Raw genomic sequence first — 27,097 nt, forward strand, 5'->3', positions numbered from 1 at the left:
TGCAAGTACCCAAACACTGAAGAGCACTTGAAAAAGAGGGAATTACTTGTGAGATCCTTCCCAGCACAAGGGGAGCAACAAAATAGTAGTGGAAAACTGGCATTAACTGAACTAGGAGAAGGTGAACCCTCTCAAAATACAAATCTGGTTTGGAGATTTTTCTTTCTAAGCCCCAAGTGAAAGCAGCTCATCCTTCCCCCATCTGCTCATTCCCATCCTCTGTCCCTTCCCCTGTGCCAGCCCTGAAGTCTGTGCTGTGACAACAGCCCGGATCATGGATATTCTGCATCAAAACCAACCAAAAGCTTTGGTTCCCTAACAGTTCTCTGCATCCACACCGACAGCTGTGCCAGCACGGCCTGGGCTGGGATAGGAGCAGGACACAGGAGCAGGAATCAGTGCAGGGGAGGGATGGGGCTGACTCCTGGAGAATATCCAGCATGGAACAGGCTCTGTGATCCCAGCCCTGCCTGAAACTGCAGCCTCACCAAGATTATTTTCCCAGATGATTCCATTACTATTATTATTATTATTATTATTATTATTATTATTATTATTAAAGCTATTGTGCACAGGCAGCAAAGTAGGTGAGGGATGTTGTGTGGGCAAAGGTATTCCTGGTGCAGTCACTCAGAATTTCTTTCTCACCATCGTTGCCGTGGGTTGAGGGCTGGTTGTGCCTCTCTCCCCAGCACAGACACGTCAGTGCCCATCGTGCACTCACCTTGAGGGGATTTTTAACACCCTGAGACAGCAAGAGAATTCCAGCCTCTGTCTGCTCACCCCTCAGTCTCACCCAGCCAGCTTTCAGCTAACTCTGATGTGGAATATTGCTATCAGTGAAAGGGGAATAATAAGCAGGAATAAATAGGAATCCAGACTTTATTAGTTTGTAGTTGGAACTAACAAAGCCTGGCTTCCTATTTATTCCCACTTCAGGAAACATCATGTTCAACATTCTCATCTTCAGAGGGCCCTTTCTCCTTATGCCATTGTGTCACGTACTTTGAGCCCTCAAGCTTTGCATCATACAAAGCTAAAAATCGGGTCTGTGCCTTTTCTAGTCCCAGGAAAGCTCTGACCAAGCAGAGAAAAGTCTGGATGAGTCCAACAGTGATTTGACTGAACTGATCAAGAGGCGCCTGGAGAGCGTGGCCAGCACAGGCAGCTCTGCCAGCTCAGGATTTATTGAAGATAAGAGTTACAGTGACTCAGAAGATGATGAAGAAGGTAAAAGAACCCTACCACAACCCAAATCTTTTATTGGAAAGGTTTCTGTCATTTGGCTAGTGCCACGCACACTGTCACACACTTCACAAGCCCTTACATGGCTTGGCTCGTCCCTGAAATCCCAAATTCCTCCTCTCGCCTGTTCCCCACCCCAACTTTCCCACAAAAAGAGAGCTCTGTGTTATCTACAAAAGCTGCTCCAGTTGTGTGAGAGGAGAAACAGGAATGTTTTACCAAACTTGTGAGGTCACTCTGTCCCTGGGCTCTTGTCTATAAAGTTTCCCTCACTCCCAGCCTGAGGTGTTGTTTCCCCACGGCTAAATGAGCGACTAATGGACGAGGGAACTTTGTTAATCGCCCGATCTTCTGCCCCTGGGTCACTGGTGGCTCTCCCAGAGCTGTAACCCTGCAGAGATCTCACACCAGCGCTCAGGCGCGGGGCTGGGGCTGTCAGCACACAAGTGGCACCAGTGCTGACAGCTCTGCAGCTCTTGCTGCAGGGCTTTGCCACGTCTCTGATCTCTCCTAGATGCTGAGGATCTGTACAAGAGGCCCTTGACTCTGGAGGATCTGATTTGCTACAGCTTCCAGGTGGCAAAAGGCATGGAGTTCCTCGCCTCCCGAAAAGTGAGCTCATTCAGACTTCTTGCAGACTCTCTGATATGAGGAAACCCAAACACACTTTTGAGTCTGAGAAATCTGCTTTTTGCTCTTCTATTGGAGTGTTGGAGATCACGTTAGCTCAGTGGTTAAGCAGTAATTAGCACTGAAGGGGTTGTGGAGGAACGTTCATCATGTTCTTGGCTGCAGGGACTGGCATCTGCAACAGGAGGGTTTAGATAGGGGTGAACACAGATTGTCAGACAACTTGTGGAACTGCCTGATAAATAAATGCAGAAAGGGCTTGTAGAGAGAGCTCCTTTTAGTGTGGTGAACAACAACAACACTGAAAAATGAGGAGGGAGTTATCAATATCCAGTTATTCCTTCAGTTTGTCAGAGTGTCGGGGCTGTCAGCAAAGTCAGCACCTCTTGGATAAAGTAGTTTATAGCCTGTGGAACACTGTTCAGGCAAATGCAGTGCACTCCATGGGCCAAAGTGTGCACACAACTGAGCCTGTGCTCACACACAGCCACAGGGCAGCCCCCATGAATCCTGAGCAGGGTTATCCCATCTCACACCCCCCTGGACCTGCACTGGCAAATGTAGCTGCAGCTGCTTTTTGCCTTCTCCTAAATTTCCCAGGGATCAGCTATTTAGAAAATAGGACTCCCTTCCTTGTTGTAACTGCAAAGTTATTTCAGACAGAAAAAGCAGAAAACTGACTCGAATACGGGCTTGTTCCCTGAGTTATTCTCTCTTCTGCACATCACAGTGCGTTTGGAGCAGCCCCCCCTCACTCCTCTGCTCCCAGCACTGTCCATTCCTTTCCCCATTCCCAAAGCAGCTCTCCTTGCCCAGCCCCCTCTGACCCCGTGTCATTCCCTGGCAGTGCATCCATCGGGATTTGGCGGCCAGGAACATCCTCCTGTCCGAGAACAACGTGGTCAAGATCTGTGACTTCGGCCTTGCCAGGGATATCTACAAAGACCCCGACTACGTACGGAAGGGAGATGTGAGTGCAAGACGCTTCCCTTGTCACCCTCAGGCTGGGCTTGGGCAGGTCAGTGGCAGCACATCTGGCAACCTGTCGTGTCTCTGGCTTTTAGGCACGGCTTCCACTCAAGTGGATGGCTCCAGAAGCTATTTTTGACAAAATTTACACCACGCAGAGCGACGTGTGGTCCTTCGGAGTGCTGCTCTGGGAAATATTTTCTCTAGGTAAGAATGGTTTCAAACTCTTTTTTTTCCCCCATAATTTATGGCTGCTTAGCTAAGGAAAGCTTTTAGCAGAAGGTGATCATGTGGGGCAGTGCTTCTGTTTCACTGAGGATGAGTGCACAGATCAGGTGTAAAATAAAGCTGATTTCAATGAGAACTCCACCTGACAAAGGACATGAAAACACTGGGGAGGGGGATCAAAAATCCCAAATCCAGGACCTAACATCTGAAACCCACTGAAAGCAAGAGAGCCCAGAGATAAAATGCAAGCCTCTGCTGCTGGGGGGAGTGGGAGATTTCTTGCACAGCAGTGAAGAAGTTTCCTGTAAAGCCAAACCTGCTCCAGGGCTGCAGAGTCACCCTGCTGCGGGCAGCCCATGGAGCACGAGCCCACACGATGGTTTATCCCAGCTTCCTCATCCACCCCACAAAATCTCAGATTTTCCAGGTAAGAGGAATCTGGCAGAAGTTGCTGTTGGCTTGGTGCAAGGACCAGCGCTGGGCTCAGCCTGAACCCTTTTGGCGGCAGACCAAGGGTAGAACGTGGGCTCTTGTGGCTGCATCATTTGCCAGCCACAGCATTTCTAAAAGAATAATGATGATGTTCTCTATGTGCTGGAGGTTTCATCCCAGGGTGCTGTTAGATTTCTCAGCCTGGCTGAGCTCTGGTTACTGTCCAGCAGATAAAGCTGTGAAACTTAAACAAGCAGCCCTACAGACACTTGGGCTGTGCTGCTCTCAGATTCTCCTTGCAGAGTGGCAAGATTTGTTTTCCTGAGGGAATTTAGGAATGTCAGCTCTGGCTTTTTAATCAGCGTTTGCAGACAAAAGAAAACAAGAAGCATTGTCAACTTAAGCTGCTGGATTTTAAAGCAAACTCTAATCTTCTATCTTTAGTTCATGGATCAGTTGAAATTAATGATTGGGCTCAAGATGCCAAGTGAAAATGCAAAGTCTGGAGCTGTTTCTATCGTAATCTTTACTTAGGGCTGGCTGCAGAATCATGACCTGCTCTCAGTCCAAGTCTTTGATTTGGACTTTTCCCTGCTCCACATCTGCACACCAAGCAGAAAGTTCACACTCCAGTGGTTGTAACAAGTGGCAGCTCCTGCTTTCCCCGGGCTTCAGCCCTGTTTATTTAGGGTGTTGTTATTTCGGGGTGAGCCCTCCATGGCTCTGTAACAGCATCACCTGCTGCAGGTTTGGGAGCAGCACAGAAAGGCAGGAATGCCCTGGTTTTTTCAGATTATTCAGGAAGATGCTTTAGACACGCTCAGGGGACAGGCTGTCCCCTGGGAACCAAAGGAATTCAGTGCTGATGAATCCAAGGGGCACTGCAGGAACAAACTCTGTATCATTCCCAAAGTCCTGAGAGAATTTAACAGATGGCCTTTAATACTGAACACCAATACAAATTAAAATCCAGTCAGTGAAATTCACCTCTGTTTTAATCTATCTTTAAAAAAACCCCCACATTTTATCTGGGTTCTTTTAGCCCCTTTCTTGGCACTGTCCCCTTCTGAATTTGGAATCTCCCAAATGGCTGCAGGGGCTGCCACCCGTGCAGCAGCCTCTGCCCTGGCTGTGACGTAGATCACAAGCTGCTTTTTCAATTGGTGGCACAAGCTCAAACACCAGTCATTTTCTCTGAGAGGGTTTTTCATCCAGCTCATCCAGGCATGCTTGTGGTTTGGCACTGCTCACATCTGCAGCTCAAACGATAAATATTTAATTAAGGATTTGTGTCACTGATTGAATTCTCTCATATAAAAGTTTTACAGATCATTGAGGGCCACGGGATGGAAGTTATTTGTCATTGCCACAGGGTGTGTTTTGGCTCCCATTTACAGCTGCTGCTCTCACTGGGTCCCACAGACTGGGAGCCCTCTAAAAAAGGGGAAAATACAGATTAGGAAAATGCAGAGTGTAGTTTGTGTCCTTGCAGGGTCAAAAGCTGAGTGAAGGACAATAGGCTGCCAGCCTGGATCTGCTTTGGTGGAACACAGGGAAATCAGGACTTGAGGGAATATTCATTTCCATCTGGGGTTGAGTTTGCAATGAGCTTTAAATTATTCAAATGGGGTCAGCACACCTCGTGTCAGGTAGTGCCAGCGGTGTTTAACACATCCTGAAATCACTAATGGGACAGAATGTCGGTGTCTCCTGGAATTTCAATGTGCACTGTTCCAAAAGCAATCAGAGATAATTATGTAAACAAGCAGTGCCTGGTAGTAACATCAGCATCTCATTATCCCACTAAAATAAAACCAAGATCAAAAGAGGGCTCCCATATCCAATGCATGCCACATCTTTGAGCATTTTGAAGGAGATTTCCCCTAAGGAGAACATCATGTGTAGGCCTCACACCATATGTTCCAGCCTACATTTCACCCAAGCTGTCTCAGCATTCCAAATCCAAGCTATTAGACTTATCCCACAGTCCAGATAAAGACTGTGCTGAGTAGAAGTGGGAAAGGGAGAGCTCCTTGCTTTTATGATCTGGGCTCTCTCCAGCTGGTAGGAGGCCAGCACTGGCTAAAATATAATCTACCATAAGATCCTGCAGTCAAAAATCAATCATGGACTCATGGAATGTCCAGCAGTTGGAACGCATCTCTAAGATGACCTAGTCCCACCCCCTCCTGCCATGGGCAGGACAGCTACTAAACCAGGCTGCTCAAGGCTTTATCCAGCCTGGTTTTGAACACTGCCAGGGTTGGGGCATCCATGGCTTCTCTGGGTGTCCTGTGCTAGGGCCTCATCAACCTCCAGTAAAATATTTCATCCTAATATTTAACCTAAGTGTCCCTTCTTTCAGTTTGTCCCATTATTCCTTGTCCTAGCACCGTTATCCTATGCCTTCCCTGCATTTGCTCTCACCAACGTCTTGCAGCTGATCTGATCTGTGATGTAACCAAAGAGACACAACTCAGACTGTGAGAGCAAGTGGGATTCTCCATCTGTGAGATGAGCAGTTAATTCCCAGGTTATTCTGGGCAGAATGACACACCAAAGGCAAGGCTGGGAAGGAAAATCCAGGTATAAAGCAGAAATGATGGTGCTGCCTGTCTCCAGCTTACATAACTCCAGGAGACACTGCCAGCCCTGTGCTGTGGTGTTTGCACATGCAGGGAATTCAGAAGTGCTGTGGATAAGCATCCCTGGGCTCTGGATGTCCTGGGAGCCCATTTGTGCCGAGATTCCTTCTCAGGCAGCGCTGGGATCGGTGCAGATTCTGCCCACTGAGCAGTCACATTCACAGAGAAGAATAATTCTGGAAGCAGCCACATTTTGGCCCCTTCTTCAATGCGTTATCCAAAAGATTTCTGCTGTTCTCGCTGTGCCCCCAAGTGTACAGCACATGATGGTGTTTCCAAATGGGGAAAAAAATTGCAGGAAATATGCAGGAATGTTATAGACAGATTCCTCGAGGGCTGGATAGAGATTCCATTCAATCTCCTACGTTAGGACTTGATTAAATTGTTTCCAAATTCATCATCCAGCCTCTTGCCAGAATGTCCAAGACAAGGGTTGTGCTGCACAGGAAGCCTTTGCTGAGGAGGGAGGGAGGGAAGTTACCAAGCTTTTCCTTTTATCCCCAGTAGGTTCAGTAACGTTTCTTACTTCAGGCTTCTTCTGAATTTTTCCTGTGAGCTCTGGGTTACTGAGATGCCAGAAAACTCTCCCAAACTTTTGTGGGAGTTAACACAAAGGTCCCAGACCCCCCCAGCATTCAACCCCTGCAAAGCAATTGCAGCTGCCACGAGCTGCCCTGCCAGGGTTCAGCCAACACTTGAGTGGCACTCAAGGTAAACAGCACGGAACACAGAGTCAGGAAAGAAAACAAGGCTGAAGAGCTGGGAGGTCACTGCCAAGGGAGTGTTCCCTGTAGGATAATGCATATCCAGTAGCTGGTGAAGCAGGGGAGGAGCAATTCCACACACGGGGTTGAACCAAGGGTCTCGTGGTCCGTGGCAGGAGCCAGGTGCCCACAGCCCCCTCTGCGCTTACTCACAGGGGTTCCAAGGCAGTGAAGGATGAGCAGGAATCACTCACTCCGTGTGTGTCCACTCCGTGCAGGATATTGGCAGGGTAACACTTTGGAAAGCACCGAGTAACCCATTGAAGGAGCTGGAACTTCCACTGACCAAGAGATACTTTAAAGTTTTAAACTATTTCTTTCTCCTGTGCCCTGTTTTACCTTGGGGCGGTCCTGACTGTATCACAAATGCAGAGGAGACAGCGTGATTGAAATCTCTGAAGAGGCAGAGCGAGTCTGTAACAGGTTTCCAAACAGAAAATGTAGATTGTGAGTGACTGCAACTCCTTCACTCGAGCTCCTGTGACTGCCAGGCTCCGGTAACCTGGGCTGCTCAGCAGAGATCACCAATCACCTGGGCTGGCACACAGGGACTGTGCCATCCTGAAGCCCTCTGGTTCCTCCCTCCAGGTGCCTCTCCCTACCCTGGGGTGCAGATCGATGAGGATTTCTGCCGGCGGCTCAAGGAAGGCACGCGGATGAGATCTCCAGAGTATTCCACTCCCGAAGTGTAAGAGCTGCTGCGTGGGGCTGGGACCTGATCCACCTCACCAAGGGGATTGTGTTCAGCTGGGGCCAGGGAGGAGACCACAGCTGGGTATTTTATTTTCAGTAAAGCTGTGATTGAGTGTATTTTGGGTGTCTGACAGCAGAGACTGACGCTAAGGACAGCCCAAGACAGCCTGACCTTTGCCAACAAGAGGATGACCAGATGTCCCATGTCAGCTGTAGCTCATGGAGCTCAGGCTTCAGATTCTGTGACAGAAAGCCAGAACCAGGTTTTATTGACATAACCAGGACTTATTTCAGCAATATCAGCCAGACTCTAAGTTAGGTGAAAACCAAAATCCTGCAGGCTCCGCTGAGGCAGGAAGCAAAAAGCATTCCACACAGAAACTAAAACAGGATTTCAGCGTGTGGGGATCTGAACCTCTCTTAATGCAAAGACTGACCAAACCAAGCAGCAGTGGAATGAAAGAGTTTGGAAGAAAAGCTCCCATCCTTTCCCCTTCCTAATCCCTGGTTTTTCCTGCAGCTACCAGACCATGCTGGATTGCTGGCACGGGGTCCCCACGGAGAGGCCGACCTTCACCGAGCTGGTGGAGCGCCTGGGAGATCTGCTCCAGGCCAACGTGCAGCAGGTACAGCAGGGACAACCCCTCTGCAGGAAACGTGGATTTGGAGTGGGCATGTGTGTACATGGGCAGAGGAGAAGGTTATTAAACACCAAGATGAGATTTTAATGTTAACTACTCAAATGTTAACTTTACTTCTGATTTTCTCCACCTCCTGAACTTTGTCTTTCATTTTCCGAGTTGATGTTCACCAGTGCTCTCGGGAGCTTTACAATTATGCAGCTTAAAGCACAGAAAGTTAGGTATATCATTTTTAATTTCATAATAATTAAAGCAGTTGTTTTCTTCTTCAGTAAGAACAACCAGATCAGTTATGCAATTGTCAATTTAATTGAAGAAGAAATCAAACACTCTCCTCCAGCTCCTTCCTGTTTGTAAACAAATTTAGTGGAGCTGAATTGAAGAGGGCCCTGTCTGCAATATGAAGAGCTTGTGAGTTTGATTCTATAACCAAAGTAAATTGAGGAGACATAAAAATCATGATAAGGGAATAGGGCACTTAACTGCTTCTCAAAATTAAAAACAAAAAGAAGCACAGGGAAATTTGGCCAAGTAGTTTCAGGAGCTGGAGGCAGAGTCATTCCTGAGGATTGCTGCAGGGGGTAATGACAAGGCAGAGCTCATTACCACGAGCAGCAGCAATTCCTGGGAAGGACAAGAAATTCAATCCTTTCAGGCTCCCATTTTAAGGCCTGGCTCTTCCCAAGCTCCTGAAGTTGAACAAAACCAAGCAGTCTGTGCTTGGGCCAGTGCTTCTGACCAGGTCTGGAATATCTGAGCCCCTGTCCAGCCACCCCACATCACAGGGTTCCCAAAGTGCCCCAGTTTCCTCACAAAGCCTCCTGCACTGTAATTCTTGGATGAAGTGTGCATTCAAACATCCAGAACTTACCACAGGCTGGGAGGAACATGATAATCACCTTGAACAAACACCAAGTTCAGTTAAAACACAACTTAGACCTTTCTGATCACAAAGCTCTGTAAGATACAATAACTTCTCACATCTGAGATGCAGCACAAAATGATTTACCAGCCTTTGTGGTTTTTTTCTGTTATTAATTTCACAGGATGGCAAAGACTACATTCCACTGAACATCACCTTGTGTCCAGATGGAGAATCCAACTCCAAAACCTGCCCTGTGGAAGAAAACTTGAACAACGGAGTGAATCGCTGGAGTGCAGTGGAAACTGGGTGAGAAAAGCAGGAAAGGGGGGGGGGGAAGAAACATTTCACTATCTGCTGTCCTCCTTTAATATGGCTGGTGAAGGAATCAGAGAAAAATGTCGGGGTGTTGGTTATTAGAGACAAGAGGTGACAAAAGAGAAGCGGTCCAGGAAGCTGGGCTGTGTGAGGATGGAACTGAGCTGCAACTGCTGCAGCCTCTGCCTGGGTTTTATGCTGACCCCTGGACTTTCCTGCTTTCAGTAACAACAGCAAGAAGAGACCCCTGAGTGTGAAGACATTTGATGAGGTGCCAGTGGAAAAGGAGAAAGTGATACATGAGGTAAGAGAGGTGACTGCATCCTTCCCCAGCAGGTTCACAGATCACTCGTCACCAGCGCCAGAAACGCTCATTAGAGCTTTTGGAATCTGTTTGGTAGGAGAGAACTTTAAATCAGGCAGAAGATTTTAGCTCTGGCACCTCACACCCAGGGCTGTGTGACAACAAAGAGGGACCTGCATTTCTCTTAACAAATAATTTAAAGAGAAGCTCCCGTGTGATTGCCCTGGCTTTGATCCGGCTAAGGGGTTTTATATTACACATTTTGAGACATTTGTCCACCATAAGAAAATGGCAGCTCTTGAAATGAAGCTCTTTGAGGGAAATGTGTCCAGAACTCATCCTGGCTGGCCAAGGCAGCCAGTCACTTGGTGGGGGTGAAGGTGTTCAGTTCTGGGTAGAGAACAAGATTCGAGATTCTGGTCTTGATTCACACAAAGGGCTTTAACCCTGCATTTTCCTCACTGCGAGAGAATGTAGTTATTGACAGTTTAATGCCATTTGCAGGGTGGGAGAGTGTTAAAGGGTTTCATTTTCCCTCCAGGGGAAAACAAAGGCTTGTTTTGTTACAGAATGAGGGTTCTGCTTGCTGGCTTGCTCTGAAGTTACAGGTTGGATTTTCTTATTTTAAAAAATCCCCAAGAACAACTCCTGAATTCCCTCTGTGGCCCAGGCAGCCCCTGAGTGCAGCTCTGTGTGCTGTCCCCACCTGCTGCCTCAATGGCACCTTCTGTGTCCCTGAGGAGGCACCTCTGCAAGGCACAGGTGCTCCAGGTGGATCAAAGTTTGGGGAGGAAGCCTGAATCCCTCAGGAATCCTCCTGACACAGGAGGAGAAGGCTCAGGTGGTAAGGAGCAGTAAAGGAAAAGCTCCAGCTGAGAGTCCCTCTTGGACAGAGCCTTTCCTCAGAGCAGTTCCCTTGGGAAGACTTAAAGTCTCCAGCTCCAGCTTGTCCTGGAAATACTTCACGTCCTGACAAACACAGCCTATTTCTCCTTTGTTCCTGCTGAGCACAAACTGAGGCCCGTTATTGCCTTGCATTTTCCCAGATGGGATTTCTGCCTCTGTATCGGTGCACTTCAGGGATTAGAAGGCTCAGAAATTGTCCCTGATTCCTGCATCTTCCCTCTTGCAGGATAAAATCTGTCCCTGTAAATCACACAAAGCTATTTGCTAGATCAGTGTGGTCTCAAGAGATTATTGCTGCCAGCAGGAGCATTACCTGCCTAAGAGCTCCCTGTTCGTGGCATTTTCAAATACATGACGGGGTAAAAGTTTCCAAAAAGGGTGATAATACATCAAGAGCTCAGAAATAAACGTGATGTTTCAACAAGGATCTTTTGAATCAAAATCAGTGTGTGATCTGCTTTCAGACGAAGTAAGTGGACTTTGGTTAGTGAAGTTTTCTGAATTATCACCCCTGAATAGTCATTAAGTCATTATTTCAGAGAGCTGCCCGGAGCTCTCCAAGTGCTCCACCACACCTTCCTGCCATTGTGCAATTATCTGCAATCTCTGTGGAGATTCTTTTGCCAGAAAAGTGCACAGAAGTCCCCAGATAAACCATTGCTAGACCACGTGTTTGAAGGGGAAACAGCCAAGATAAAATCCAGGGACAAGCTGGGTTTTACTGAGGGTTTGACAGACCTCAGTAATTCAGGATTTCACTTTATACTTTTTAAACTCGCTTGTAAACTGATCTTAATAACAACTGATAGGTAACCAGGGCATGTATTAAAAGGCTTTTTCTTGTTATTTATTGTTTGATGAGATTATTTTTTTTATATATTGATCAGTTTGACTGGTAAAATAAGACTAAGTAGAGTTTCTCTTTTACGTTGAGGGCTTTTGGTGTCCTGGTTCTGACAAATGCACAGATGTGCAACTTTCCAGCAGCACAAAATATTTCAAATGCAAAGAAACACCCAGAGCATTTAATGTTATTAAACTACTTAAAATGAGGACTGTGATGTCTGTGTACTCGCATAAACTTGGCACAAAGTTTAACTGCAGCCTCGAGACCCAGCTTTAAGGGCAGCAGAATCACATCCCCAACTTTAATCAAGGCAGTTTTGTTGGACAGCTCATAAAAAAATCCATAAAATCCAGGGCCATCTATCTTTACAAAGCATTTGCATTTACAGAATGCTGCTGAACTTCCACTTCCCGCAAATCCCAGTGTTTCTGTGTATTTCCAGTGGGTATTTAAGGAGCTTTTCCTCGGAGGAGCCCAGCCAGAATCATTGGATATATTCTTTATGAATCTCAGTCTATTCATACCTCGGCTGCCCTATGTACATGGTGCCCATATGTCGTGCTTAATAGCGGTTTCAAATCTGAAAATGTCAAATTATTTTTTGATATGTTCATTTTTAAGGGTGCTCTTTGGAAATGCAGATCAAAAACTTTAATGTCATAAAAACGAGGGGAACATTCCCAGGCTCCAGAGCAGCATTATCGAGAACACTTGGATAAAAATTGATAACACAGGCTTTGATCAAAGAATATCCTGAAGGATTGGTGGCTCCTAGAGCAGCCCCAGGTTCCAGATATCCCTGATGTTCCCTTCCTTTTGCTCCCCAGGAGTCTGACAGTGGCATGGTGCTGACCTCGGATGAGATAAAAAGCCCCAAGAGGTTGGAAATCCGTTCCTGGCCCTATGGGATCATGGCTCTGGCGTGAGTACTCTGGGGGATTTCTTCTTCAGATAGTTCTTCCTTTCAGAATAACGCTTTTGAAATTTGCAGTTTTGCTTCTGCTGCCAAAAGGAAACCTCTGGATATCCAGGCAGGTTAAGAGGAGATGAACTCCGAATTTCAGCCTCATAACCAGAAAACCTTGGCACTGTGTTTTAAGATCAAGGGGCAGCAGATTCTGCAAATAGGAAATGATTGGAGGAAAATATGAGAATATAGAGGTCTAATTTAGCTGTTTGTTCCCTGCCTCCCCAGTGCTCTCTCTTAGTGACGGAGCAGAGTTTGATCAACTTGATTCATTAATCCAAAAGCTGACATTTATAATTATACCAGTGTGTATATTTAACTCAGACAGAAGGAGTGGCATCTTTGCAGCTCATGGGATGTGAGTAAACTTCAGATGCTTGTGCACAGTAAAGAGCAGTCCAAGCACTGCAAAGCAGTGCCTTTACCAGAGCCCCGACTGCTGCAGTTGCTTCATCATCACTCTGAGACAGAACTGCAGAGAATTCCTAAATCCCACCACCTCCATGATCCCTGGCTTGTGTTGTTCACATCTGCTTTACAAACAGAGGCTGGGACAGGGTTTGCTGTGTGTTTATCCACTCATAGTACAATGCAGAAGATTAAAAGCAGAATTTGAGCTTTTTGCTCACGGTTCTTTGTATTTCAGTGACAACCACACAGGCAGAGGTGACCCAGTAGTGAAAAGCTCCCTAACAGTAACCCATTTTACTGATTCCAATGTCAACGTGTGGAATTTCAAACAATAGCTGCCCAAAATATTAAAAAATAAATCATTATGTAGCAATTAATTCCCTGTCTATTCAGTTAATTAAGCTAATTACTACTTGCCTAGGGTTTTCTCTGAAATCCACTGAGATTTGTATGAGATTTCTCTGTACTGGGGAACTCCATGGCCTTTCCCAGCAGAGCAGTTGCTTGTTTTCTCCACCAAGTCACCTTTTTCTGCATTAAAGAGAAATGAGGGATGACAAGAAGCCTGGCGCACTTTTGGATATTCTGGGAGAGTTCCCAGGAGGGGAATGGTCAGAGTGTGGTGTCAGTTTTGGAGGAGATGAGAGAAGAGAGAGACGGAAAGGTTTTTGCCTTGTCTTTTGATGCCTCAAAAGCATCAATTCCCCTATGTTTGAAGGCAGGAAAGGAGGAAGAGGGAGAAGAGGAGAAGGAAAAGGGAGAAGATTTCATAAGGAAAGGTGGAGAACCCTAACAGGAGCATCAGAAAGCTGTGGGTTGTACTGGATGGGAAGGTGGCCTCAGGAATATTGTTGCCCAGCAGTATTTTCCCTGTAGCAGTGTCCCAGGGCTGGACCTGATGGGATTAGCAGAGATCCCGATCCATTTCCATGTTTTTATCCCCTGCACACACCCAGAGCATTCCTGCCAGCACAGTCCATTGCTATGGAGACCAAATGGCACCAGCTCTGAAAACAGGAGCCCAAATGTCAGGAGCTGCATTTCTGTGACGCTTTACCTGGGCTGATTCACCTCTTTCCTTCGTGATGTCACATGGCACAAATCCAGCACACACACTGCAGCCTCCCTGGTGGGATTTATCCCTCGGAGGGTTTCTGTCAGCTGACACCTTGTCCCTGTTGTATTTCTCCTGTTTGGATAAAGAGTTGGCAGAGGAAGGTTCCCCCTCTGCCCCTTGGAGGCTTTCTCCTGAAAATCTATAAAATCAACATCCAGCCAAATACAGAAACACAAAATTCCCTAACAGCCTGCTCCTTAGAGATTTCCAGGAAAACCTGAACTGCTGTCAGGGCCACTGGGAGTGCGTGTGAGGCTCCTTGGGGCAGTGAATCCCTGCCTGATCCCACCACCTGCTCTCTCCCCACTTCCACCCAGCACGAGGTTCCTGAGCAGACCCTCAGAGCATCCCAGCAGAGCCTGCAACGCTCTGTGCTGTTGTCTCCTGCTTCCCAGGCCCTGGCTCCCATGGCACCCACACTGGTGTGGCTCTGCCTGGCCACATCCTTCCCTGGGTGTTGGAGGTCCAGCTGGAAAACGCTTTCTGTCAGCTGCCTTTTTTTTCTTTTGGAATCTTGCAGATCCTCGTTGGCACAAAGAGCAGTTTCAGCAGTGCAGAGCACCCCAAAGCCCGCTCCTTTGAGGACAGCACACCCCTGGGTGCTCCTGCACTGATAAGTGCACAAACAAGGCTCCAAAGCCCGTGGAATAATCTAGAGAGGTCAGAAGGGAGTGAGGGTTTAACAGGGGAGATAAAGTCACCCTTGTTAATTGTGTATCTCTCTCTATCAAAAACATTTACCCTGGATCCTTTTCAAAGTCTTTCTTTTCTAAAACAAGACTGTTCAAAGGCTTAGCATGTTTTCTAAACCAGGGTGGCTGCATTTCTTATTTTTGCCAAAATCCCACTGTTTATTTATCTTGCATTCATTCCTCTGTTGAGCTTAAAATTTGCCAACAGCACTCACCATGGAGTGTCAGTGTCAAGAGTTTAGTGAGGATGAATCTGATACTCTGGGCCTGGGCTCGCTGTTAGGCTGGACTAACCAGGTCTGAGCTTTTCCTACTGCTAAAACAGAGCAGGAAAGTTGTGAGTATTTTATGCAGCAGTAGCTGCAGTGAGAGATGGAAAAATTGGCTGGGATAACAGCACTGGAATCAGCATTCAGGGAAGCACAGGGAGCACAGAGGGATTTAATGGTAGGATGACTCTGGTGTCAGGTTCCCTCTCATAATATTATCAGGCTACTGCCAAGCACTGCTTTAAAATCCTCCCAGAGACTCTATAATCAAGTTATTGTTTAAGATGACAAAAGGTTTGGTATCTGCTCAGTTGTCCTCCCCCAGCTCTTCCCCTTCTCCCCCCAAACCCAATTATCCTGTGTTGCTCAGAAATCCCTGCTCTGGTTCTGGCCCAGGCCCACGAGATCAGCTGAGGCTCAGCTGATCCACTCTGGGCTCTGGATGCCGCATCCACATCCCATCGCTGAGGGCTCTGCTTTGCCAAAACAAGCTGGGCCTAAGGCAAGGCAGGAATACTGAAACGATGGATTTTGTTCAGGAGCAGCAGGCATTCATGTCCAAACACAAAGAACACAACAAAAATACAGCCAGGATTGGGCTGGAATCTTTTCTCACCTTCTCAGAGAAACGAGGCTTGGAAATGTTTGCTCCAGGGCAGCAAGGGGCTCAGAAATAATAAATACAATTATTGTTGTGTCATGCAGTACCTTGCACTGTTACCTGAGCTGAGCTCTCCAAACAAGAACTTGGAATGAGTGGCTGCTCAGGAGTTATGTAAAGCACTTTTTTTCCAAGGATTATGCACTGTGCTTACAGTAGCAAGGACTGGAAGGGGAATTGTGGGACTGCAGTGATTTCCATCCCACTGCTTTTGGACAGGGACAGCTGAGCAGCCTGGCCACACGTGTGAGGGGACACAAGGGTGGCTTTGGCCTGGAAAAATGTTATTACCTGCACTTTGTATTTCAAATACAAACATTCATTTCCAATCAATGAATTCCTGAGCCCAACCCCTCGAGTTCTCCTTGCCAGCAGAATGCTGATGCACTGGTGCTGCCAGAAGGGAACCCAGGATGAAATTCCTCCTGCACAGCACTCACTTGAAAATGCATTAAAGCAAACTGTGAATCAGTCATAGCTACCTGAAGGAAAAAAATAAACCTTTTATTTCTTTAATTGCGGAAAAATTAAAGTAAAAAAATAACCACTCTCACTCTGAGCCTCATTAAACACCTTTGAAAGCTCCTACAAAGCCCTGAAGCTCCTACACGTTATTAGGAGATGTAGTCATGAGACAAACTGCTCTACTTGGCAGCAATCAGCCCAGATTCTCATCTTTCCCTAAACACAGCTTCTGAACATGGCCAGGTTTCCTGCATGGACACAAAAGTCCATTCGTTTTTCCTACTGAAAGCAAAATACTCGGGTTTCTTATTGCAGAGCAGTAGGAGCTGCTGCACTTGGGGCTGGAATCCCTCCCTGCTCGGGGTGATCTTCCTGCAGCCATCCTTCTTTCTCCACAGTCCTCTTCAAGTCATTGACCCCAAAATTTAGATTAACAGAAACTGGCTCCCTCTCACATAAAATAAACAGCTCCACTAATGGTTTCCCAGCTCTTTGATGATTTCGGTATTTTTCTACCTCCAAAATCTCTGGTTTGTACAGTAGGAAGAAAAAGCCTCCGTAGATCACTCAGGCCTTCAAGCTACTGCAGGATTATCCTCTGTGGTTGGCACCTTCAGAAAACTGAAGAGTTTGTGGATGATTACTTAATATTCTGGCTGTGTCCCCAAACAGCTCGTGCAAGGACAAATGAGTTCTCAGGGTGGTCACTGCAACTTGTGACAAGTGCGGGTCAGTGGGCAGCTGAATTCCAGCTGAATGTTGAGATATTCCCACCCTGATCCTCAGTGCTGGGCCATGCTGGGAATGCTGGCAGGGGAGCCTGGGCTGGGACAGACTGATCCAAGCCGAGCATCTCTGCTGGGCTCCCACAGCACCGCGGGCTCAGGCAGAGGCAGAGCAGGGAGGAAAACCTCGTGGGCAGGGCAGTGCCAGCCCAGGAGAAGCCCTGAACCAAGGAGTGCCCAGCTTTTAATGAAATTATTCATTACACAACCATTAGTGGCTTCTGGAGCTGCACAATTGTGTGATTAGTCAAAGAGTGTGATTAATGGAGGGAGAAGGTCTCTGTTTCACACAGACCATAAAGGGGCTTTTGGTGTCCCCTGGAGCCCCAAGCACCCTCAACCCGGGGCAAGGCTGAGCTCTGAGGGGCTGAGGCAGTTTCTGAGCTGCCAAGGACAGATGGAAAAGGGATGAGCAGCCTCATGCCCAGGAGCAGCATCTGCACACGCACAGCAGGCACAAGTGTCAGTGACAGCAGCGTGAGAGGGAAAAAGGCAAAGCCCCACAGAGTGTTTTTCCTAAGATGGAGGTACCATTTTTGACAATTCTGGCTTCTTTTTCCCTGCTGAGGTTGGGATTAATACACAGGAGTTGAAGTTCGTGTCCGGACTTGGATGTTTATTTGTTTCTTGTCTATTTACAGACTCATGAGCCGTGAGCTCTAACTAGCAAATTAGAGAAATGAGGTAAAATGGAGCACCTCTAACCCTTTCTAAGGCTGTTACGGTGCTAATTACCCAATAATGAGGTGACACCTATATTATTTATATTTCTGACTTAATGACTACCTAAGGCTTGCAATGTGGACCTTTTTCACCCAGTTACAGAAAACCACCCAAACCCACGAAGAAGAAGGAAGTGAAGGTGAAGAAGAAAAGCTTAGACAACACCTTAAATCTTCTATATTATTTCACACACATTACTATATACGAAAATCTTAAAATCTAAGTTTCTAGAATTTCTACAGAGCTGTGAGGGGCTGGGGCAGTTTCTGAGCTGCCAAGGACAGATGGAAAAGGGATGAGCAGCCTCATGCCCAGGAGCAGCATCTGCACACACACAGCAGGCACAAGTGTCAGTGACAGCAGCGTGAGAGGGAAAAAGGCAAAACCCCACAGAGAAATGCACAGGAAGTGCATTTAGATGAAAGGAATAGTATTGGAAGTTAATTGCATCTTGGTCTGACATTAGATAGTGAGAGACACAACTTCCTTCTGACCTCACCCATCAGCTTGGGAGCAGAGAGGAGATGGCAGCGTTCAGGAGTCCTCCAAACCCCAGCCCGATCTCAGCACCAGGCAGAGTCATCCCCACATATCCAATCTCCTGGGGGCAGGAACCCAACAGGAACACTTGCTGGGAGTCCACAAGGGGCTGAAAATTTCCCATTGTGTGGCCAAACCAAACCCTCATAACTCAGAGGTTTGCAGGCTGGGGGCCAAATTAAACAGACACTCTCAAGCTTCTCCCTGTCTCCAGTTACAACGTTAATACCTGGCAAGCTGGAAGCCAGAGCATCCATGGAATTGTCCGACACGAGTCAGTGGAACTGAGCAACAAAAAGAGAATTCCATAAATAAACAGTGAGGCAAAGCTGTGGTTGCATTGCTCGTGTCAGGGAAGAGTTTATCTGCAGACAAACTGTTTGTGCAGAGAATGGACAGATGCCAGATCTGTGGGATACAGAAGGAGTTTCCACTCATGCTTCTCTCTGGATAATGAGGAAGAACTTAGTTATGAAAGCAAAGGATGCTACACTTTTTGTTGAAGTTCTCAGGGTAACTATTTATTTTAGAATTTCTGCTCTGCCACTCCACAGGTTTGGTTTCAATGCCCTGTGTGGGTCTGAAAGCACAGAAGCAGCAGCTTTGTTCTATAAACTCTGCAGCAATCACAGAACCCAGGCTCATTCTAGACATGCAAGACGTGCTGGGCTGGCTCTTAGAGCTCAGGCTGGCTTCTCAAAGCTGGAGATGCAAACCATGGAAAGCCAGCCCAGCACCCTGGAATCAGACCCCAAATTCATCACCCATGTCTCACTGCAGCTGATCAGAGCTGCAGCTGTGTGTTATGTCTGCATTTGACTGCACAGGAGCTTCATGGCTGATGGACAGAACGTCACCACACGTTCCCCCACAGCAGAGAGCTGCAGATGGAGCCTACAGGCTGTTCCTGTGCACAGAGCAGAAACCAGTGTTCCACTCCAGCCAGTGCTCTGAACACCTGGGATCTTTCCAGAACCAGCAATTTTTTAATTATTTTTTTTAATATAGTGACTCTGCTTCTGTCAGCCGTTGTCAATATCTGCAGCTTGTGGGAAACCTGAAGCTTTTGACAGGTTCCAGAGCCAGAGGCAAGAAAACACAGCTTGTAAAGTCCCAGCAGCAGAACCCAGCAGGGCAGATTTACCCTCTCCAGCTGAAAGGAGCTGTGTTGGCCATCCAACCTGCTCTCTCTGCTGCACCATCCCAAAAACATGACACACACACACTGTTCCTGTCCTGGAGCTGCTGTTTTCCTATTCCTGGCTTTTGCTGCCCTCCCTCCAGTTGCTGTGTCTGGCTCCGGGCTGTTGCTTTGTTCCCTGGAGTAGGAACTGGCTCTGCTTTCTTCCTAAAGCACCCCAGTGAGCAAATGAGCAGCTGCTGGGGACTGGAAGCACTGCAGAAGTGCCAATAAAATGAGTGTGATGAATTCTACAATGATTTGATGAACTGTTGACTATTCAGATTTGGCTTAGGGTCATTAAAATGTAACTTTATCCTACTTTAAACACACATGAAGTACACACACAAAGTGCTTGTGGTCTGCCTGGTTTTTAATTCCCCCAGGCACATTCAAGTCATTCTGAGCTGTGATGAGTCTGTGACTGAGGTTCCTCCCCAGAAGCTGCAGTTAAAGGGTCCTGAGCAAAGTGCAGCAGCTCCAAAGCCACTCTCATGCTGGAATCCTCTAGAGAACCCCTCAATTATCCACGCCTCTTCCAAGGAATTTCTCAGAAATCAAGGTTGACAGAACATTATTTTTAAGGCAGCCTATAACAGAAAGAACCTTTTGAGTTCTTCACAACCCTTGCTGTCCCTCGAGATCACCTTGTGATACAAATCTCAGGGTTCTCCTGCTTTTAACCCTGAGGCTGCTCCATGTGATGGAAGTTGCTCTGTCCTACCCTCCATCACCTGGAGCAAAGAAAGACAGAGACAAAAGCAGCTGCCCTTCACCAGCCCCTGGGTCAGGAATGTCAAAGGGCTGGGGAATATGAAAGGGGTTCTGCCCTGCACCGCCTGAGCGTGTTCAACACACGCTCTGGCTTTCAGTATGGGTTTAAATTAGAGTCTGTCAGAGATTATTCAATGTTCCATCCCTTATTATGCTTCAAGAAGAGTCATAGCCTTCAGTTCTGCTTTCAGAAAAGTCAAATTTTTACTGACCTGTGTCAGAACAATGAGGGAGGATATTACTGTGTGTACAGGACAGGTGCCTTTACAAGTAAGAGATCTGCAGTGCACCCAAATGTGGTGAGCAGAAAGGACAGGGCAGCAGAGCAGGAATTACTCCTAAATCTACTTTTAAAACACAGAGTTATTTAAAATACCTATCTCAGATCCCTCATCCAGTCGCTGTCAAAAGGTCACGGTCTTACAGGGTGCCATCGGGGCAAATTGATGTTTTTATACATTTACTTCTTAAAGAAATAATTGTGACCATTCATTACAGAGGATCCATGCCAATGTTTGTTCCCAACAGGCGAAGAGCTGTCAGCAGGAGCAAGGAATCCATCCTGTCCGACCACGAGACCGTCAAGTACCAGCCCGCAGTGCAGGTGGAGGAGGACACCCTGGACTTCCCCCTGGAAGACTCAGTCCTGCTCCCGATGGATCCCAACCTGGAGTGCCACAGCCCTCCTCCGGATTACAACTCTGTCATCCACTACTCGGCCCCCCCGGTGTAAGCAGTGTCCCCAGCCCAGGCCGTGCCCCAGCGCTGCCAGCTTCTCCCAGGGAGCCTGGCTGAAACAGACGGGAATCCTGCTGGGAGAACGCTTCAAGTGTTTCTTCTGGCACGTCTCCGGTGCGATTAGGAACAATTTCAGTGCGTCTTCTCTCTTCTCTTTAAAGCCTGCTGCAGGATCTGCAGTGAATTAATAACATTCTGTCTGTCAGAGCTGTAGCAGGAGCTGTGACCCTGAACTGCTGCCACTCCTTCCCCTGGCCGGGGCTGTTCATGGGCACTGGCAGATCCACAGGTTCCTGCACTCCCATTTCACTCCACGAGGGTCCTGCCAAGCTGGGTGGGAGCACAAGATTCGAGCTGCTGGCCCTGACACACCCTGCAGGGACTGCTTAGGCCAGTGCTGGAAGGGATCTGTTGAAAGCAGCAGCCACACGTGAATGTTTTGGGCTTGGAGAAAAGCTGAAATTGAAACACCCTTCCTAACTTGGGATTTCACCTCCTGTAAATATTTCTGGAATATTTTGCAATCCAAGCTCTCCTGGTTGCAATTTGGATTTAATAATTTCCACTGCCCAGAGGACACACTCCTAAAGATGGCATGGCCCAGAGCAAGCTGGAAGCGCTCGTGTCCCTGCTCTTTTGGGCACACGGTGTGGTTAAATCTGACACCCTGGGCTTTCCCCTTCTTCAAACAGCAGTTTATTCCACAGACCTGCAATAGGGAACCTTCTGGAGATGCACCTGTAATGGTTACAGGGCAAAATCAGTGCCTTAAGTAAGAACCTCCGCGACTCAAATAGAATTTCCCAGCTCACACACAACATTTGTGTGAATGTGCAGAAAACTCTCATTACCAGCACGAGAGTTACACAAAAACTCACACACACCCTTGAGGGCCCAGCAGGGCAGCAGAATTTTTTATGTTTCCTTTCTGCACACAGGCTATTTACTAAAACAACACACACACAAAAAAAGCATTTCCTCTGGATTCTGTGGCGGGTGCCCAAGGGTTGGACCCTGGGGACGCTCTCCCTGTTAAGCTGCAAACTCGTGTGTCACACATTTATCTCTGACTGTCTTGCCAAGGTAAATACTGGTATCATATGCAAAGCTCTTCCTGGGTTCAGGGTTGTTCCAAGTTTTTGTTGCAGCAGGACTGAAAGGATCACAAATTCTCACATGTGAGACATTGACAGTGGGATTGCCCCTGCCCTAGAGCTGTGGCAGGGACTGTTAGAGGTGCCCTGCGTGCGCTGTGCATCGTCACAGCAGCCTCACAAATCAGCAAATAATCCTTAGCTTTTCACTCTATAACAATCTGAGCTGGCTTTAAAATTTAGGAAGGGAAAGATCTCCAGGTTGCAAGGAGAAAAAACCAGGATGAACAAGATGTTCACTGACAGCAAGGGCTGAAACTTCCTGAGCTACAAACTGAGCTGTAAATGGCTCCCTGTGCAGTTTCCTCCAAGCTCTGCAGAACCCTTTCCTTTTCTCCCTTGATTTGACTTCTTCAGCAGAGAAAGAATTTTTCTTCATGATTCAGACTAGAGGGGGATGAAATCCAAGCCTTGCAAAACAATGATGTTACCTTGGCAAAGACAGCTGCACACCCTCGCAGCCGCCAAGGAAGTTTTCTGGATGAGTCCTTGCAGTGGGCTACGCTGAAGGAATCACAAACAAGCCTCAGGTATTATCAAAGGGGAAAACAAATCTCCAAACCCCACACCACGTTAACTGTGAACTCTCAAGCATCTGAAGGATGGGCTCTGGGGAACTGCACTGCTTCTTCTCCTTGACTTCAGAGTTGCTTATTAATCACCTGCAGCCCCTCCCGAGCCCCTGCTAGATAGGTGTGGGCTGTAGTTGCTTTATGGTCACTTTGCACTGCTTTGTATTTTTAGTACCTGTGTATTAAGTAGAGCTGGTCCTAGAAGAGAAGAAACTACTGGGGAAGAATTCTGGTGAGCCCCAGGAAGCTTATTGGACTGGTTTTTCATCAAACACTATTGTCTATCTAGAGCACTGATCAAGTAATTGATCAGTTCTTGTGGAGATAAATTATTGATGAGGCAAAGGAAAAGAAGGTGCAGACAGTGTGTGTGGCTCTGCTGTTGATGTTTGTGACCGCACCTTGAGCTGGAGGGTGAGAAAACGGCGCTGAAAAACCTTCCCGTAGGAACTTTGAAACGTAGGAACAAAACCTGCACGTGTGCTCTGTGTTTTGAGGAAGAATGGGAAGCCGTGCTGGGTGAGCTGAGCACGTGGGCTCCCTTGCCTGAAGGCTGAGCTGCAGGGTTTCTCCAAGGGCAGAGGCGCAGGGGTGCGCTTGGGGAGCAGCAGTCTGTGGGGAGCCAGGGCCCTTCTGGCTCTCAGTAACAAACACCAGGCTCGCTGTGCCCCCTGAGATGGTGGAACAGGGCACAGGCTCCAGTGCTCGAGATGTCTGAACCTTGCTTGCACTGACAGCCCCAAACCTGAGGGCTCCTCTGCAGCAGCAGGATGGAGAACGTCCTGAGCAGATCCAGCGATGGAAGGGACTCACTGATGTTTGGGCAGTTGTTTCCAATGTTAATGAGTGGAAGATACTTTTTTTTCCTCCTTATAGTAAATGTAACAAGCAAAAGTATCGCCTAAAAAGTATTATTGAACATATTCTATTTTATTTACTAATATTTTGTTTGACCTTCTCTCACCTCCCTTAATTTAATTATTGTTCTCTTCTTCCAACGATGTATATAGTGTACCCTGTAGTGACAAATATAGTAATTCATTTATATGGTAAGATTTGTAACATTTTAGTCCAAAGAGAAAGAAATACCCAGATGTAACAGAGTTAAGTATTGTACTAAACATTTCACTAATGCTTGCAGGCCAGGCTCCAGTTTACAGTGCCCCACTAGTGCCATGGCACAGCAGCTCTCTTGGCTGGGAGTGTCTCTGCCTCTCACTTCTTCTCCACATTATTTAGTTTCAGTTAGGAAACAGGAATCTGGAGGAATTTGGCAGGTTTATCTCATTCCTGGAAGTGTCACCATGTGCAGCTCGTGGTCAAGGTGAGGGATTTCCACTGCCTGGATTTTAATTGGAGGCTGGTGGGTTGGCTAGAGGATCAGAAGGGGTAAATTGTTTAAGTGATGCAATGTTTATTATTTTTTCTGACTTCTCAGGGATTCTTACTCGACTCCTGTCTGCCAGCTGCTTTCTCTAACCTCAGCTCAGCGGGATCTGTATTAACATGTACCTTTGTTTCCTTTGATGGTGCTCACTCCTACTGGTTTTGTGCTCCTGCAGCCCAGGGAATCAGGGTGGAGGAGCTCAGAGCTCTCCGTGGAATTGTGTTGTCTCTTCTCCAACAACCACTTCCCACTTCAGTGTCCAAGTGCCTTCACCTGCATGTTCTTGTTCCGGCTGGTGGTTGTAACAACTTCCTGTCTCCTCTTTTCTCTACTTTTCATCTGTTTCTTGTTATTTGCTCTCCCAGTCCCTTTGGATTGCTTTGCTCTGCCTTTCCCATAAGATCAGCTATAGGATCATTTCACCGCTCTTTATCCTGCACTTGCAGAGCTGAACTAGTTAATCTAAAGTGACAATTTCACATTAAATCCTCAATATATAGCCAAGGAAAACTAGTTTATATTAATTTGTCTGGAAGACTCTTTGTGTCCTTCCCTGAACGGGAGAAGCCTTTTTATCTACTGATTTTTCAATAGTGGTGTCTGGAGCAAAATTAAGGTTGGTGACTGTGTGAATCTTATCTTTCCCAGAGTCCTTTCCTCAAACAGTGAGGTTTCTGTAAGGTTCTCCCAAGTTATCCCCACAAGAAGGGGATCCCCAGCAAGAAGATGCATCCCAAATAATTGCTTGGGATATCAAAGAAGTCAGATAAAACTCAAAGTCTGAGTGATGGCGTCAAACAAACCCCCTCACTGCTGCAGGTGAATGCACTTAGGGCTCCTGCAGCCCTCAACTGCTCTGCTTGACATCCAGGGACACAAACCCTCCCTCCACTCACCTGCTTTGGCAGTGCCAGGATGGCCCAGAGCATCCAGGTGTTTCTCTCATTGCGTTTGCTCTCCTCCACACTGCAGTTGCCATGTAAGCCTGCAGCTGGCCGGGTTTATCATTCATGCCCTCACTGACCCTTCACGTCCTGCTCACTTTGCAGATTCCATCTGGCCTGTCCCAGCTCTGGGGGTGTGAGCTGGGCTCCAGAACCCCTCAATCCCACCAGAACCAAGGGATCACACCAGGAACTGTTTGCCAGCAAATAGCTACAGAGCAAGATAAGCGTTATCAGGTTTCCCTGAACACAGGAATTGCTCAGGATCAGTATCATACTCACAGATCAGACTAGAGGTTTTTTCCTTATCGTACAGTGAATGAAAAACACAAAAGGCAGTAATATTAATTTTTTTCTTCCCTGAAAATGTAATGGCCAAACGCTGGGATCCATTTTCCTGGGTTTTTACTGCACCGCAAAAGAACAGAGAGAATTTTGCCAAAGTCATGGCACCAGCACCATCTCACACAGGTAAAACTGAGGGAGCAGTTTGGGATTTGGCCCTCTCAGGGGTCAGGCAGTGTACAGGGGACTGTGGAGGTGTTGAGCCCAAGCACTGGGTGGTTTGTTTGACATTGTTATTTCCATTTTTGTGAACACAGAATGGAAAATGTGCTGGCCTGGGTCAGCTGGGACCACAAGGATTACAGGGAGAACAATGTGGGATGCACTGAGCAGTGTCCTGTTCTCCTGGTAGCACTCAATTCATTTTTCCTTAGACCTTGAGTTGTCAAAGCAGCCACTGAAAACTGGGGGAGAAAAAGTAACTTGGGACCTACAGAAATAAACTAAGGAAAACTGGGAAAAGCCAGGAACTTGGGACTTACAGAAATAAACCAAGTGCCATGTTCAAACCACCGAGGAATGTTTGTCTGCCATGTTCCTGTCTGAAGAATGTATGCACTGAAAACAACGCTTTCCTATGTAGTCAAAAATTGTACTGTATCTATTAACCAAAAAAATAAAAAGATTCTATATTTATACAGCCCAGGGCTCCTTTGTGTCATCTCTTGGTTTGAAAAGCGTTGTCCTTGAAGCAGAATAAAAATAAATAATGCAACAGTTTTGAGAGAGTTGTTGCAAGGCATAGATCTCATCCAAATTTCTACAGGGGGCTCCAAAGTTAGGACAGAGGCTGCCACAGTGCTCAGAGGGAACTGCCCACTACGTTTGCTTAAAAGGTTCACAGACCTCTGAAAAAAAATGGGCGATTTGTTGGAGAAATGGCACCAAACCAGCTGCTGCCAAGAACAGCCCATGGAACACACAGACGTTGTGTCTGGTTACTTCTAAAATGTCTCGATAAATGGGGCTGAGAGAGGAGAGAGAATCACAATTCTGCCTTCTAAGGACAGCCCACGGTCACCAAAGTGTGTCTACAGAAGATAATCTGCAGAACATGAGGGCATCTGGGGCTTGTTCAGCCTCAGAATTCCAGAGGTTCTGTTGGGTTTGGTTTGCCATAGTATCCTAAAAAGAACACCATTAAATAAATACTTCCCAATAAGTTACTGAATTCTCTTTTGATAAACTCTGCTCTGTTGAAATACAGAATATTCCATGCTCTCCATTTGTAGTGAAGGCTTAACATTCAGAATGCCAAGGGTAAAAACCTTCCAGCTCCATCCAAATGCAATGACCTCCTGCCATTTTCCTCACCAGCTGGCTGGTTTTTCTGGAATACCATTCCCATTCCTCTTTCCACTTTGGTGGCACAGTGAGTAACTACCAGGAGAAAAAAAATGAGATTTTTTTTTTTTTTTTTTTAAATATAGTGACAAATACCAGTTTCTACTCATGGCTTAAAATAAAAACTGTTATTAGGGAACAAAAAAAAAAAAAAAAAAGGTGTGTTAAGAGTTTCAGAGCCATTCTTCCATTAGCAGCCTTGAAAGTTATCAGGCTGTGTATTTTGCCACTCACATTAAAAACTATGAAGCACTCAAGTCACTTCAAACATTTTAGTTTCTCTTCATTCCCTGTTCCAAACAGTCCTAGAAATAAGTGTCTAAATTATACATGTCATTTGAAATGCAGCAATCTCCTTTCATCCCCATAATGAGCAGGAACATTTTTCTCTGTAAACTAAGGGATGTTTTAGTTCCTTATGTAAGGCATGAGTCACCGCGAGCGCCGCGCTCAGGAGACGCCTTCCCGCGGAAACCGGCGGATTAGAGAGGGGAAGCAAAATATACAAAATTAACTCTGGCTTGCTTTTAGCACTAAATGTGAAT

General features: G+C 46.8%; 1 protein-coding gene across 2 annotated transcripts in view; it reads left to right on the forward strand.

Annotated features, from left to right (window-relative positions):
• The window catches only part of LOC120762132 (vascular endothelial growth factor receptor kdr-like), a 133,123-nt gene extending 107,275 nt beyond the window's left edge, over positions 1-25,848 (forward strand). For both annotated transcript variants that reach the window (XM_040084219.2, XM_040084220.2), the window contains exons 21-30: positions 1,065-1,230; positions 1,760-1,857; positions 2,723-2,845; positions 2,940-3,051; positions 7,502-7,601; positions 8,127-8,232; positions 9,294-9,418; positions 9,653-9,731; positions 12,312-12,406; positions 20,597-25,848. In XM_040084219.2, the coding sequence (XP_039940153.1) occupies positions 1,065-1,230; positions 1,760-1,857; positions 2,723-2,845; positions 2,940-3,051; positions 7,502-7,601; positions 8,127-8,232; positions 9,294-9,418; positions 9,653-9,731; positions 12,312-12,406; positions 20,597-20,801 (1,209 nt within the window). In that variant the 3' untranslated portion in view covers positions 20,802-25,848. The remainder of the gene's footprint in view (positions 1-1,064; positions 1,231-1,759; positions 1,858-2,722; positions 2,846-2,939; positions 3,052-7,501; positions 7,602-8,126; positions 8,233-9,293; positions 9,419-9,652; positions 9,732-12,311; positions 12,407-20,596) is intronic.
• Positions 25,849-27,097: the final 1,249 nt, after the last annotated feature.

Source organism: Hirundo rustica, chromosome 21, assembly GCF_015227805.2.
Source record: "Hirundo rustica isolate bHirRus1 chromosome 21, bHirRus1.pri.v3, whole genome shotgun sequence".
In the NCBI taxonomy this organism is placed as follows: domain Eukaryota; kingdom Metazoa; phylum Chordata; class Aves; order Passeriformes; family Hirundinidae; genus Hirundo; species Hirundo rustica.